Source organism: Medicago truncatula, chromosome 3 (assembly GCF_003473485.1).
Source record: "Medicago truncatula cultivar Jemalong A17 chromosome 3, MtrunA17r5.0-ANR, whole genome shotgun sequence".
NCBI classification, from domain to species: domain Eukaryota; kingdom Viridiplantae; phylum Streptophyta; class Magnoliopsida; order Fabales; family Fabaceae; genus Medicago; species Medicago truncatula.
The window spans coordinates 30,798,489-30,813,149 of NC_053044.1; the positions used below are offsets into that span (position 1 = coordinate 30,798,489).

At 33.4% G+C, this 14,661-nt stretch overlaps 1 protein-coding gene and 1 non-coding gene across 2 annotated transcripts; one reads left to right on the forward strand and one right to left on the reverse strand.

The window, feature by feature from the left end:
• Positions 1 to 727: 727 nt before the first annotated feature.
• Positions 728 to 834, reverse strand: LOC120579794 (small nucleolar RNA R71). The gene has a single exon (XR_005645539.1). It is a non-coding gene; the product is annotated as a small nucleolar RNA R71 (small nucleolar RNA).
• Positions 835 to 2,327: 1,493 nt separating this feature from the next.
• Positions 2,328 to 12,618, forward strand: LOC120579595 (uncharacterized). The gene is made up of 4 exons (XM_039832048.1): positions 2,328 to 2,397; positions 11,426 to 11,589; positions 11,879 to 12,107; positions 12,228 to 12,618. Exons 1-4 carry the CDS (start codon positions 2,328 to 2,330, stop codon positions 12,485 to 12,487), a joined length of 723 nt encoding a protein of 240 aa, XP_039687982.1. The 3' UTR covers positions 12,488 to 12,618.
• The last annotated feature ends 2,043 nt before the right edge of the window (positions 12,619 to 14,661 follow it).

Here is a 14,661-nt window from a genome sequence, read left to right on the forward strand (position 1 = left end):
ATATATTTATATATAAAAAAATTATTTCTTTTTCTTATCTTTTTATTTTTTTTATATACTTATCTCTCTCTCTCTCTATGTAAAATATATATATATATATATATATATATTTATATATAAAATATCTCTCTCTCTCTCCATAAAAAAAAAAAAAACATATATATATATTTTCTTTCCTTTTCTTATCTCTTTATTTATTTATTTATTTTATATATATATATATATATATATATATATATATACAATATCTCTCCCTCCTTTTCTCCTTATTTTATTTTATTTTATATTTTTATTATTATTTTTTATTTTCTATCTATAACCGTTTTGATTTCAGGCATGACTCAAAGAAGATAATAACGATATGGATGAGAAACGTGCTCTCAAAGAGTAGGCAATCACATCTTCAGATGAGCCGTACGATGCTATTGTGTACCCAACGGTTGAGGATATTAAATTTGAAATAAAGCCTGCACTTATTTACCTGGTGCAGCAAAATCAATTTTTCGGATCACCCACTGAGGATCCGAATTTTCATATTTTAACTTTTCTAAGACTCAATGGAACTTTGAAGGTAAACCAAGAGGCCGTAAGGCTGCACCTCTTTCCTTTCTCTTTGAGGGATAGAGCTAGTGCTTGGTTTCATTCATTTCAAATTGGTTCTATCACTTCATGGAACCAAATGAGGAAGGCATTTCTTTCCCAATTCTTTCCCCATAGTAAAACTGCTCAATTGAGGAGTCAAATCACACAATTCACTCAAAAAGATGGTGAATCTCTTTACGATGCGTGGGAGCGTTTCAAAGAAATGCTTAGGCTTTGCCCCCATCATGGTTTTGAGAATTGGCTTATTATACACACTTTTTATAATGGTCTCTTGTGTACCACAAAAATTTATGTTGATGCAACTGCAGGTGGAGCTTTGATGAATAAAACTTACACAGGAGCCTATGATTTGATCGAGAACATGGCATACAACCACTATCAGTGGACAAGTGAGAGAGTTATCACTGAAGGTACTCCTCCACCCTCTAAAAAAGAGGCAGGTATGTGCCAAGTTTCTACCCTTGATCATCTATCTACCCTTTGATAAATTAACTGTAAGTGTCGTCACACCTGCTCTTGTTTCACCACCTTCTGAATTTTGTGGAATACTTGACCATACTAGTGTTGAATGCCAACTAGGTAGTGTTGCTAAAAGTCCCGAGCAAAAATTTTATACCTTTGGACAACAAACAACACCACCCGTGTATGCAAATAACGAACGAGTCCCTCAGAAATCCAGCTTGAAAATTTTACTAGAAAAACATGTTATGGAGCAATCCAAGCAATTTCAAGAACTTAAAAATCAAACTGGATCTTTGAATGACTCTTTTGTCAAGCTTACATCTAAAGTGGACTCCATTGCTACTCACACTAGAATGCTAGAAACTCAAATCTCTCAAGTAGCCCAAAAAGTAGCTACTTCCTTTCAAACCCTCGAAGTCTTTCCAGGGCAAACTGAAGCCATCCCCAAAGGCCTTATAAATGCTATTCAACTTAGGGACGGTAAGCAGTTAGAGGACACCATTATGAAAACTAAGACAATTGAGGGTGAGATAGAGAGTGAAAAGCAACAAGGTGAGAAAGTCATAGGAGAGAGTGATAAGCCAATCGTTTCACCACCTTATAAACTCAAAATCCATGTCCCACAAAGGCTTGTTAAGCCTAACCTCATAGTGATTGAGAGTTTTTCCACCCCTTGTGTGATTGAGAGTGAAACCATTGAAAAAGCTATGTGTAATTTGGGAGAGAATCTCAGGTTGATGCCACTATCCCTTTGGGAAAGATTGGGTAGAGAAACCTTCTAATCGTCAAGCTAATGACTCTAAAAGAGCGCTTCGTGGGAGGCAACCCACGCGTTTTATTGCTTTTACTTTGTTTGTTTTGTGTTGTTTAATTTTGTTTTGTAGGTATTTGTCCAAATATGATGCGAAAAAGTGAAAAAGATATGAAGCCATTGACCAGAAACCCACCCAAAAAAAAATAAAATAAATATCTTCCCTCTTTTTCCAGAAAGTTAGCACGGCCCGTGCCAACCCATCAGCAAAAAATAAAAAAATAAAAAAATTTATTTTTTATTTTTTTTCTTCCCGTATCCATATCAAATAACATCAATCTTCAAACCTCCATATCTATCCCCATTCACCATTCCAAAAAAATTCTTCACCAATCTCCACCATTCAACTCATAAACCTCACTAAAACCAAACCCCATCACTAAACCACCCCTTCCCACATAAACCTTGTCCAAACCTAACCTCCACCCACACCCAAACCAAGCTAAGGTCAATGGCATCAAAAACGAAAGGTGAGGATATTGAAGCCTCCGGAAGAGGTGCAAGCAAGAAGCAATCAACAGGTATAATTCTCTAATCTCTAGAACTATCTCTCCTTGCAGGTACCCTGATGTTAATGCTTTGGATAGACTAGAAATAGATGAACATGTGATTAGGCTGTTGAATAAATTCACAACCCTGTGCTTAGGTACCTTCACACGGTTATTGCTTGCACCATATGAGGTAGAAAAAAGGTAGAAATGATGAGGACTATTGAGTTGTTTATAGGCTATACTTTATAACCACCATGTTAACATTTGCTATTATTTGATTTATTATCTTGTTTCAATTGTTAGAAAGAAACCGGATATAAAGATGATATAGTGGTAGGTGGAATCATCACTTTCATTTGTTAGAAAATTTTGAGGTAAATGTGAACAAAGGGATAAATAGGATTGAGGGAAACTACTATCTATATTTAGAAACCCTCACTACCATATTTTTTTTTTTAGAATCCATGGCCCTTCTCACAATTCCCAATATGAGTGGCGAGTCAATAATGCTAATCTCTTGATTATTCTACCTATTTCAGATATTACTAATCCGAAGGTGGTAGAAAACTTTTATGTTGGCACTAACCCACAGGTACACAATGATGGTGATGATGGTGGTGATGAAGAGGAGGTAGGTGCAAACTTGCACCATTAACAAGTAGCCGGTGGAAACTATAATGATGAACGGTGGGCATGGATGCAAACTGAAGTTCAAAGAACATGCACCGAGCAACAAAGACAAGGTGTTGAAATGATCGGGCTAAGAAACGATGTCCTAAGGGGCACTCAAATAAAGGAATAAAACAATCAAATGTTCCGATACATGATGCAACACCTTCACCTCCAAGGTCTACCTTATGGACTTCAATAAAATTGTGAGCTCTCCTCTTCCTCTACTCTTCTCTACTTCTCTTCTTTCTTCACCATCTTCTTCTTTCTCTTCTTCTTCTTTTAAATCATTGAGGACAATGCTTCTCCTAAGTGTGGGGGGAGCCTAATAAAGTGTCTTTAGTCGTAATGTTTCCAAACTCCCTTGAACTTTATTCTTTTGTATAGTTTTATTGTAAAAGGCATGGTTAAGTAGCTAATTTTTATTGAAAATATCATGACACAAAATTTTCATTGTCTCCTCTTATTTGGTTGATTATTGAACATGAAAGCAAACTCTTGTGTTTTAAGTCTTCTTGATATACCCACATCTTGTTTTAAAGTGAATAAAATTCTCCAATGAGAAAAACACAAAGTTGCTTGAATAGGTATTTTAAGGAAACGCGTTTTAATCTTAGTGGTGCATTAACCTTTAAAGATTCTCAAAGTGCCAGTAGTATAAGTTACTATAAGGGAGTTCATAAAAAGCCAAAAAGCCAAATTAATTCCATGATCTCATCATTGAATCTAGATTGGGGAAGGAGGTAGGCCCTCCGACTTCCTACGTGAAGATGATCGTTATCTTGAGAAAAACTTAAAAAAAAAAAGCATCATTGAATCTAGATTGGGGAAGGGGGTAGGCCCTCCGACTTCCTACATGAAGATGATGTTTTAAGGGGCACCATTGAATCTAGATTGGGGAAGGGGGTAGGCCCTCCGACTTCCTATGTGAAGATGTTGTTCCTTAAATAAAGAACTTAAATGTGCAAATGGCAAAGAACAAAAATTCTCAAATACTCCCATCTTTCTTATATGAATTATAAAAGGAATCTTTCTTGGTTGGTTTAGTGCTAGGATTAGACCATGTTTCCTCATAATGCCTATCTTATACAGGAGTAAGAAAAGGGTTGGACTTCACACACACACTCACTTAAAACTTGATCGTTTGATAAAAATTACAAGAAATGCTTGAGTTTGTGATTAGTGTACATTTGGGATTTAAGCCCTTGAGGAGACATGTGCTTTAATCGAATTGTCATTTGATAAAATTGTTTGTGCTACCATGTTTATGCCTTTTGCTTGAGGACAAGCAAAGATTCAAGTGTGGGGGCGTTTGATGAGTCATTTATTATCTATTTTAATATGTTATTTAGTTTAGTTTTATTTAGATTTAAGTTTATTTTATATTAATATTATTTCCTTTCTTGAACTATTTTACTACAATTGCATATTGTTATATTTTAGGAACGAATATTTGATGGATTGAATCTTGGAGCAAAAGAAAGGGATTTGGAGTTGATTCGGTACGAAAATACAAAGATTTGGAGACAAAATATATCTCCCCCAAAGTCAGAAGCTTGGCACGGCCCGTGCTAGGCTTGGCACGGCCGTGCCACACTCCAGAACTACTTTTGCTGCTTTTGCTTAGATTTTAAGCTACTCTATTTTAGTTTACTTGTGGAACATTCTAGTGATTGCTTAGATTTTAAGTCGAATGTAAACTATAAATAGAGTAGCTAGCCATCACAAATATTCATCTTTTCTTGGAATGCAATATGTGACAATTGTCTTTCTAATAAAAGTTCATTTTACTTTATTGTTATTTAATTTTATGCTTTCTCTCTTCTTCCCCTTGTCTACGATGAACATTAGTGAGTAGACTTCTCTTGTCTTGGGATTGTTGGATAAGTCTAAATGACATAATCCTAATCAAGCCAAGCTCTAAGACTTAATCTTATGTAACCCTAATTTCTTATCTAAATTCACCGCTTTAACATGGATCAACCATTATCAAATTGTGGAAACGAAAGTGGAGGGTTTGATAATTGTTTATCCATTATTCCAAATATCAATTCATAAAACGAAAGTGGAGCTTTGATATTCGAACAAGTGAATTTAGACAAGGATTGTAAAGTTAGCGAAATAGGCTTTGCAATCTTTGAGACATATAGTTTCGATCTTCAAGGGAACTAATAACAATCAAGTCAGCGAAATAGGCTTGGTTGTTGGAGGAACCAAAATCTAATAGCAATCAAGTCAGCGAAATAGGCTTGGTTGCTAGAGGAACATAAGAGAAACTGTCTTGAGAAATTAGTTCTAACATAACATTATAAGCTTATTGTTTTGGTTTGAGAAGGACTTGTTATTTAGATGAAACCAACGATCCCAAGGCTTTTATCTTTTCTTTTATTATTTACTTTCAATTAAAAACCCAAAACTTTCTACCTTATAAAACTTTAGTCTAATCATTATCTAAAGTTAATTGAATTCATAACTCCCTGTCGGAACGATACTCTATTTTTACTACTTCGGTAAGACCGTGCACTTGCGGTTTTATCCCATCTGGGCTTGTGTAGGTGTACATCACTATAGAGAGTCCATTGTCCTTTACATTGCCCTAGTTTACATGCTATGGTCTTGTAAGGAATTAAAAGGAAATTAAACTACCTTAAATTACATGTCCATTTGACATAGAAATTGAAAAGGTAAAGTGACTAAACTATGAGAGATGGGGATGAAATGGTAAAATGCTCAAGAAATGGATGAAAAATAAAATAAAATGGTTAGTAGTTTAAGGCTAAAATGGTAAGAAAAAAGTAAGCAATTGAATATGAGATAAAACGAAAAAATGACGACAATAACCAAAATATAAAAGGAAACACATTACTTGAAACACAAGAAACTAACAAAACATATTAAAAATAGTAACACAGGCATATGATCAGTAGCATATTCATCACAAGATTGCATATTAATCACTCATACCATGGATCAAGATATTATGAACAAGAAGTGGCAAGAAATTGCACAAAATTCCACTAGAAAAGAAGAAAAACAATCAAGAAAATACACATATATTTTTATCAATTTTTGACATGTAAAAACAACACAAAGATATCAAAAATGCATTAAAGAACACATAGGGATCTTTTAGGAATTTTATGAGAAAAATTGAACAAGCAGAGGTTCAAACAGCAAGCAAACAAGGTGTGAATAGCAAGAAAATAGCAAGAAAACAAAGAAAACCAAAGACAGAGGCCCAAGCCCAACGCCTAAAAGCCTGGGTGCACAGGAACCACAGGATGGATCCAGGGAATCAAACCCTAGATCAAACGGCCAGGATTGAAGGGAAATGGACCGGTTTTGGACCGGTCCGGTTCACTGGCCTATATATATGTAAAGACACCGGTTTATTTCATTAATACTCCTTTCTCTCTCTAACTCCCTCGCTCTCTCACTAGCCTCTCGTCTTCTCTCTTCTCTTCGCCGGTTTCTGGAAGGAGACGGCCGGAGAAGATGAAGATTCATCAGAATCTTCATCGACTCCGCCGTGAATTCCAGATTCCGGCGAGCCCTAACCTCACCAAAAAATCATGAATCCTACATCAATCAACTCGTTTCTTCACCCTAAACATGAATCTAACGCCAGAAATCACATGCAAGGCTTGAATCTTTGTAGATCTACATTCTTTGTTACGGTTTTGAAAATTATTTTTTTAGGTTTTCAAATTCTTTGAAAGAAACTGTTTGAAACCTTGAGGATCTACATGGATTCGTCCTTATTGATGCTTTTTAAGAAAGAACGGTGGAGTTATATGTTTACTTGTGATTTAATCGGAGATTTCGAACAAGATTTTTTTTTGACTTGAAACCGAAAATAAATCGGTGTTTCTTGTTGATTTGATTCCTTCTTCTTCTTCACCGGTTCATATTCTTCATCTTCTTTCTTTCTTCTTCTTCTTCAAAAACTCTATGATCGTGCTTGAGTTTGTCACCACTTGGTGATGAATTCACACTTGAATTGCAGAGAAAAACGATTCAATGATGAAGATTCACCATGAATCATTGAGAATCGATGAAAATTTGATGAATTTGTTCATGAATTTGGTTCTGGAGAATTAGGGTTCTTGCTTGTTCTTGATGGTTTCTGAATTTTGATCTAATTGAATGGAGAGAGAAATTGGAGTTCTGTTTGTGATGTGGTGTGAATTGAATGGCTTTTTCTGACACTGTGCACTATTTATAAGCTGCCAAGTGTGCCTTTGGACCAGTGAAATGGTGACACCTGTACTTGGACTTGAAATGGCTCGGCCTTGTACAATTTGTGACTTGGGACCTTTCTGCAAAATAAGAAACTTGAAGGACTAATCTGCAATTAAAAAAAACCTAAAAATGCAATTTTTAAAGAAATTGGGACCAAAATGCAATAAAAATAAAATTGGACTAGAAATTGGTAAATTGGACAAAACGTAAAGTGAAACCTAAAATAAAATCAACAAAAAGACTAAAATGAACCAATTACAAAAATGAGGTATTTTAAAATACCTCTCTGTCGAAATTTTGATGGGAAAAGAGCAAAATGCCCCTAGGGACTAACCTGACTGAGAGGCAATTTTTGAAATGATTTTTTAACAAAGACTCAACAATGATTTGTAAAACAAGTTGAAAAGACTCAGAGACAAACACATGGACTAAAATGGGTTCCACTGCAGGAAATGACCAAAATACCCTTCTTGTACGATTTTTGCAAATATTTGAATTAAAATGCAAGAAAACAAAGCAATGACTCAGAGAGACTTTTTTTTTAATGACTTGTAACACAAGAAAAGACACTTTGGATGGTTTTATGCAAGAAAATCACAGACAAAATCACAATTGAAAATACTTTGAGACAGAGACAGTAAAAGGTGCAGATGAAACAAAGTAAAGGTTCAGAGTAAAACAACAGTAAATTGACAATTATCAGTAGTAGAAAATAAATTTGAATGAGTATTTTTAGGTCCAAAATCAGGGTATAACAAGGCCATATTGGCTGAACTAGGTCAACAATCTTCTTGGTGTTTTGTTCTTTCTTTCTAGCTTATCTTGTTTTGCTTTATTATCTCTTTGTGTGGTTTTGCTCCTCACTAGTTTAGGGCTGTTTTTTGTTGTTGTTGCTTGGAAACCATTTTTGCTCATAGATTACCACTATCTCTTGCTCCACACATCTTTGTTTTCATTGGTGTGAGTTTTAAATGGATTCACAACAGTATTGATTTTGTTTTATTTTTTATTTATCCTTTGTTTTCTCTCTTATTCAATTCATCTTCGTTATTCAAGAACACTGGTATGAAACATTGAAACCCCAATCATTATGCCAACATACTTTTGTATGTTGATGTGTTGCTTGATCGATTGGGTTAGCCACGTTCCTTTAATCCCCGGTCATGTAAGCCGTCTTTCCCTTTAGCTATCCTATTTATTTCAATTTTCATTTTTTCCACTTTCCACTTTCCACTTATATTTGTTGTAAACTTCGGGGTTTAATTGAATTTTTTGTTATTGTTACTTCAACCTTCAACAATTGATAGGCTATTATAATTGTAAACTGTTTATTGTTTATTTGTCTAACTATCATCGTAATTGTATATTGTGTGTATCTGTCATTGGTATTTTATTTTATGCATTAGTCTCTGTTACTAATTCTTTGTTACTTTATATAACTGATGCCGCTAGATTGGTCATAAATTCATTGCATTTTTCTGAAATTTGATATCAATTATCACTTCTTGATTTGATCTTAGTGATGAAAGCTAATGAAGTTATAGTTTATGAGAATTTTGATATGGGGCTAGTGGTGGCGGAGCCCTTCATGGGCGTGGCCCACCCGGAAAAATTAAAAAATCAACGACTATAGGTCTACTTTTCGAGATTTTATGCAATTTTGTGTCGATTTTATGTTTTGGTTGATCCAAATTCCTGCAAAGTGGTGTAGTGGCCCACCCGAAAATTTAAATAATTCAATTATATGTCTATTTTGCGTGATTTTATACAATTTTATGTCGGTTTTAGGTTTCGGTTGATCCAAATTCTCGCAAATTGGTGTAGTGGTCCACCCGAAAAATTTAAATAATTCAATTATAGATTTAATTTGCGAAACTTTAAACAGTTTTTCAATGGTAAATTTTAGTGGCCCACCCTAACATATTTTTCTGGCTCCACCACCAATACATAAGGTGTTTTCACACAAAAAATTGTCAATGAACTTTCAAACTATGAAGGTAATATGTCTTCTACGAATTTGTTGTCTCTATGATTTTCTATCCTTTAGGTTTATGTCATTTTCAACTGTGTTGTCTCAGTGATTTGTTTTTATCTTATGTAAATTTATTTGTTCTTGAAACACTTGACAAATCATCTAGAAGGATAGTGATTTCTTTTTTTACTGCATATGTATCTTCTTTTCTTAATCTTGATTTTAAGAATTTTTTCTGGTTCTCAATTGTTGCATTTTTACTTACGATGTTGATGGTATGATCTTTTTCTGCAATCATTTTCTTTCAAAAAAGTGTGCATTAGTTTTTTTTTTTTTCATTCCTTCTGTAGAATTTTGTATTAGGTTTGTTTAGTTTCCCCCTGGTGAAACCAATGATCACTTTAGTTGTATATGATCAATTGTAGTAACACCGCTATTTAGTTGTATATGCTCTAAACTCAATAAAATGAATCAATATAAATTTATGTTACGGTCGCTGCAATTACACAAAGTTACCAGGACCATAACTATATGTGTATATCGTAAATATGTATCGTTTTATACAGTATGGTTTCATAGCTTAATATATACTACAATTTTCTATTTTACTTATTACTTCCTTAACCAAAACAATAATATTAGATTTACACTAATTGCAATTATATCATGTGTTCAGACCTGAATTTATGCTTATTAATATATCTTAGAAGTAACTGTTTGTTTATATATTGCAGATTTGGTGTTGGATGATACACAGTTGCGGAGCTAAGCACTTGCGGAAATTGATCAGTTGTTGCAATGTCATGGAAAATCCATGAAAGATGATGAGACGCAATATGCTATTGTATGATGAGATGAGATATGATTGCACCATATGAACATTATTTTCTATATTAATTGAATGTTATGTTTTCAACAATTATGACCCATGCGGGAGCACGGGTTCAAGGTCTAGTAAAACAAGAGCTAATGAATTAGAAATAATGGCACTGAACCAATAATTAATAAAGGCTAACAAGTAGAAAATTAGTTCCTACCCAAAATAAGGTGTACACAGAACATGATCCACTAATGTAAAGGCATCGTTGAATTAGAGAAAACAAATAAGCATCGATAAACAATTATTAATTAAATCAAAAATATAATTCCAATTAGCATTGATAAATAATTTCAATTAGCATCGATAAACAATTATCAATTAGCAATTTAGCATCAATAATTAATAATGATCATCGTAGATGTATATATCATGCCACAAAATAGAATTTCAATTGAATTTCAAACAAATTAAAAGAAAGAAAAGAAAATAATATACCAAAACAATAAACTAGAGTACAAATTTAACATGAATTCATTTAAAAAAAATCATAAAATCTCTCTCTAGATTCTTATCGCCGTTCCTCCTTGCCTCGTCTCTCCACAACCCTAGTTTTTCTTTTGCCGCTTTGTTGGTAATCTTTTTTCTCTAATTTTCTTCTATATTTATAAGCTCTAATTGAGTTTGTTACAACTCTTTTCAGATTACTATATGTTCTCTAGATTTGTTACTAATCTTTCTGCAACTACACAATCTTGCTATTCGCACCTCCCTCTGCTTAAATCAATAAAGCACTACTCAACTCACTAACTACACCTCTTTTCAACCCAATTTTACTAATCCACCTATATACACACTCTACTTTCTTATTCTCTCTAAAAACTCTATTTTCGTCTTAAACAATATTTTCTCTCACTCTTTAACCGACTACCAACCCAATCTACATGCTCCTTACCTATTATTCCAATAAATACAAATATTTAAATTAACACTACCTAACAACAAATACTAATAATAGCAATAATACTAATACTAATATTAATATATCCTTTAACCAAAGGATATAAACAATTAAAGCTTTTAAGCTAGAGCTATGCATTTTTTTTTTGAGGGAACTAGAGATATGCATGTCTAAACTAAAATGTGTGAACTCGTCGAGTGACCTATCTAATAGAAGCTTTTAAGTTTATATTAAGTCTAAAAGTGCTGAAAAAAAACTCTATGCATATTGATAAACAGGGTTGTACGTCTTTATATTTGAAAATGATGATTTACAGTTGAAAGTGAATATTTAGTTTTATTACTATGCTTATGAGTTACTATATAATGATGTTAATCTCTATAATATTGTGCTATAGATTATTATGTGCGCAAGGATATCCATTCTGTAATTGATGAATTACTAGAAGAGACCGGAGACTCCGATACCTGTAGTGAAAATTCAAGTTCAAAAACCACTGAAGATATTGCATCTGAAATTGAAGTTCAAGTAGCATCAGGACACATGTTGACTTCTTCACAGGTCAATCCCATTCCATTTATTCAAGCATGGATATCTTAAACATCCTTTTAATATTTAGCAGGGTAACGAGCTTGGTTTTGATGAAGGAACTACATCAACTTGTAAGAAAACAATAACATCACCATCTCATGAAATATGGATCTAGATATATAGTTGCTCAGTATTTCTAAATGACATCAGGATCATATCATATGACTAACATATATTTTGGTAAATATAGTAATGTTGATCCTTCAAATGTTAACTATTTAGAGAAGTTGATATTATTTAATTTGTTTCATATGTGTAGGAATATGGTGATGGCCAAATAGCCATACCTTTTTTTCCAACTTCCACAACAGACCCCCTTACAATTGAGGATTTTGATATTATAGAATATCTTGAAATAACTCAGACAAATAATGATCAAGGTGAAGACTTTTGGGATAGACTTTCTTTTCTAAATGAGGATGCTTTTAAGAAAGAAAGCTTAATGATTCAGGAACAGTTTCCTATTGCATCTCAGTTTGCTTCCAAAGGTATTTTATTGACATTGTTGTGCTCAAATAGGAATTACTATTCTCAATTATTTTATTAATAACAACTCAATTTCAATATTTACATACATTGATGCTAATGTATATATAATTTTGCAATAGATTTTGATTTGTATTTGCATATGGAGAGTGCATTTCAACAATTTCAAGAAGAATATAAAGGTCAGGATAATGGTAATGAAAATCTAAAAGCGCAAACCACTAAAGAATTTGCATCTTGGATTGAAGTTCAAGCAGCATTAGGACAAAATTTGACTTCTTCACTGGTGAATATCAAACTATTTAGGAATCAGAGAACCAAAGTATTCAATACTGTGCAACATCAGAAAAAACAGCAGCAGCAACTTTTTCCACCATTTTAGGAACAAGGAATGAGCCACCTATACAAATAGTTGCTCCTAAACCAAAGGGATTTCCCTATTTTTCTTATATCTTTTTAAACTTTATTGATGTAAGAATCGAAGTAAACTTCCAAATTAAGCTTACTTCTAATTGTATGCAGTGTGTTGAAGAAGGAAATACATTAACTAATGCTGATGCAGCATCACCCTCAGCTCATTTAGAATTGGTCAGTTCGTCACAGGTGAGTTTATAGTCTGTAAGCAAGCTTTCAAACATGTTTTTTTTGCTTTCTAACATTGATTCCTTTGTTTTCTATTTTTAATCCTCCTATAAATGAATCCGGGCTTTTCCAAACTTAGATATATTTTCAATATTAAGATTTCCAGTAGAACTATATTCATTTGTTTATTTCTATATGTGTAGGAACAAGATGTTGATGTCAGAGGCTTTCAGAAAATTACCAAGACTAATAATGACCAATGTAAAGACTCTTAGGATGTATTTTCTTATGTTACCTCATAACCCTTTTGATTTTGAAGTTAAACTCTCTTCTCTCTCCACTATTTCAGCTTCTCTAAATCACAATGCTTTCATTCAATTAAGCTCAAATATTGAGGAACAATTTCCTGAGGATGATGATTTTAGAGATTCAAAATCTAAGCCATCTCCTACCAACAGCATTCCTTTGCCTCTTAAGGGACACTTCACTGAGTACTAGATACAAGTGTTATGCATACACTTGTCTAGCTGATCTATTACAATTCCTCCAAACCCATAGTGTGCTAGATGTGTTAGGTTCAAGTCACTCTGAATTCGTTAAGCTACTACACAATTTGCGCAGCTTTGGTTTTGATAAGGATTGGTTGGATAGTGTTGAAAGACGTGCTTTGTTTTCGGATATAAAAGTCTCTCAAGATGCATTGCAAAAACTGTTGGATTCCAAGCAACAAGTCTCCAAAGAAGTTGAAGTGTTGCGTTTGAAAATAGACATTTTAAGTCAACATGTGGAAGATCTTAAGCATCAACTGACAACCTCTGAGACTGTTTTGAAGAGTATCATTCAAGAAGAGGCACAAGTTTTAGAAACTAAGGCTACTTTCATTGCCCCTCTTGGTTATTAGACTATCTTTTGTTGTTGGATCTTTTATCCATGAATATTGTCTATTTCTTGTGTACTTTATTCTTCTCTCGTTTGATATAAACTACCATCACAATCCTACATAGCAAATTGTGAGATTTTCGATTTATTTTTCCAAACTAAATTGAAGCAGAATATATATATAATTTCCAAACATTCCGAAGATGTAAGTGATATCTGAAGGAGGCAATGCAGTTCATTCCGAAGAGATGCTAGAAACTGAAAGTGCTTCTTATGGTTAACAATAACAATAAGAAAATGAAGAAAAGAAAATTTAGATTTGGATTAAATGAGTTTTGATCCCCTTTTTTTTTTCCAAAACCGCAATTTTGATACTTCCATTTTCAATTGTACAGTTTTGGTCACATTTCAGATTTTGTATTGTAACAAAACCATATTTTTTGACCATAAAAATTGATGGAGTGAGAATAGATTAGGTAACCATATTTCAGATTTTGTAACAAAACCATAATTTCACTAGCTAAATAGCCCTTGTTTTTTAGGCAAAAAGAAGGAAATGTTTTCTTTTTTTTTTTACCGGAAATAATAAACACCGAGAAACCGAATTGAAACGGATAATCGACCGCCTTTTCAGTTGCTGGAGGTTTTTGTAGGAGAAGGGTAGGAAGGAGAGGAAATATTTTTAATTTGACATGTTTGATTCAATTTTTAGAAGAGAAGGGGAGGGGGAGAAAAACCACTAATTACTTCTATGCAAATTGGAGTTTTTTTTTGGAGGGTATGGGGTGTGCAATTAATGTCATTAGGTTAGAGGAAAAAACCATCTCAAGATTAACATAGATAATATCATACCTAGTACATATATAATTAGAAGTTATATCCATTCATTCATGCCTATCTCATGTTTCTGGGCAAAGCCTACCTAGAAACTTATCTTATCCACATTAATATTATTTGTACTCTTCCTGGTTGCACCTATACGCAACTAGTAAATCTTCCACTACCGAATTGCATGAATGAACAATTAGTAAATCTTACTATCTTCTGTTCTATAACATTTATTAGCATACTGCATAGATGTCTAAACACAAATCT

Coding starts and splice junctions, on each gene's coding strand:
- LOC120579595 (XM_039832048.1), top strand. CDS start 2,328: ATGGCATCAAAAACGAAAGGTGAGGATATTGAAGCCTCCGGAAGAGGT. Junction 2,398..11,425: donor AAGCAAGAAGCAATCAACAG/GTATAATTCTCT, acceptor ATTGTGCTATAG/ATTATTATGTGCGCAAGGAT. Junction 12,108..12,227: donor ATCTCAGTTTGCTTCCAAAG/GTATTTTATTGA, acceptor ATTTTGCAATAG/ATTTTGATTTGTATTTGCAT.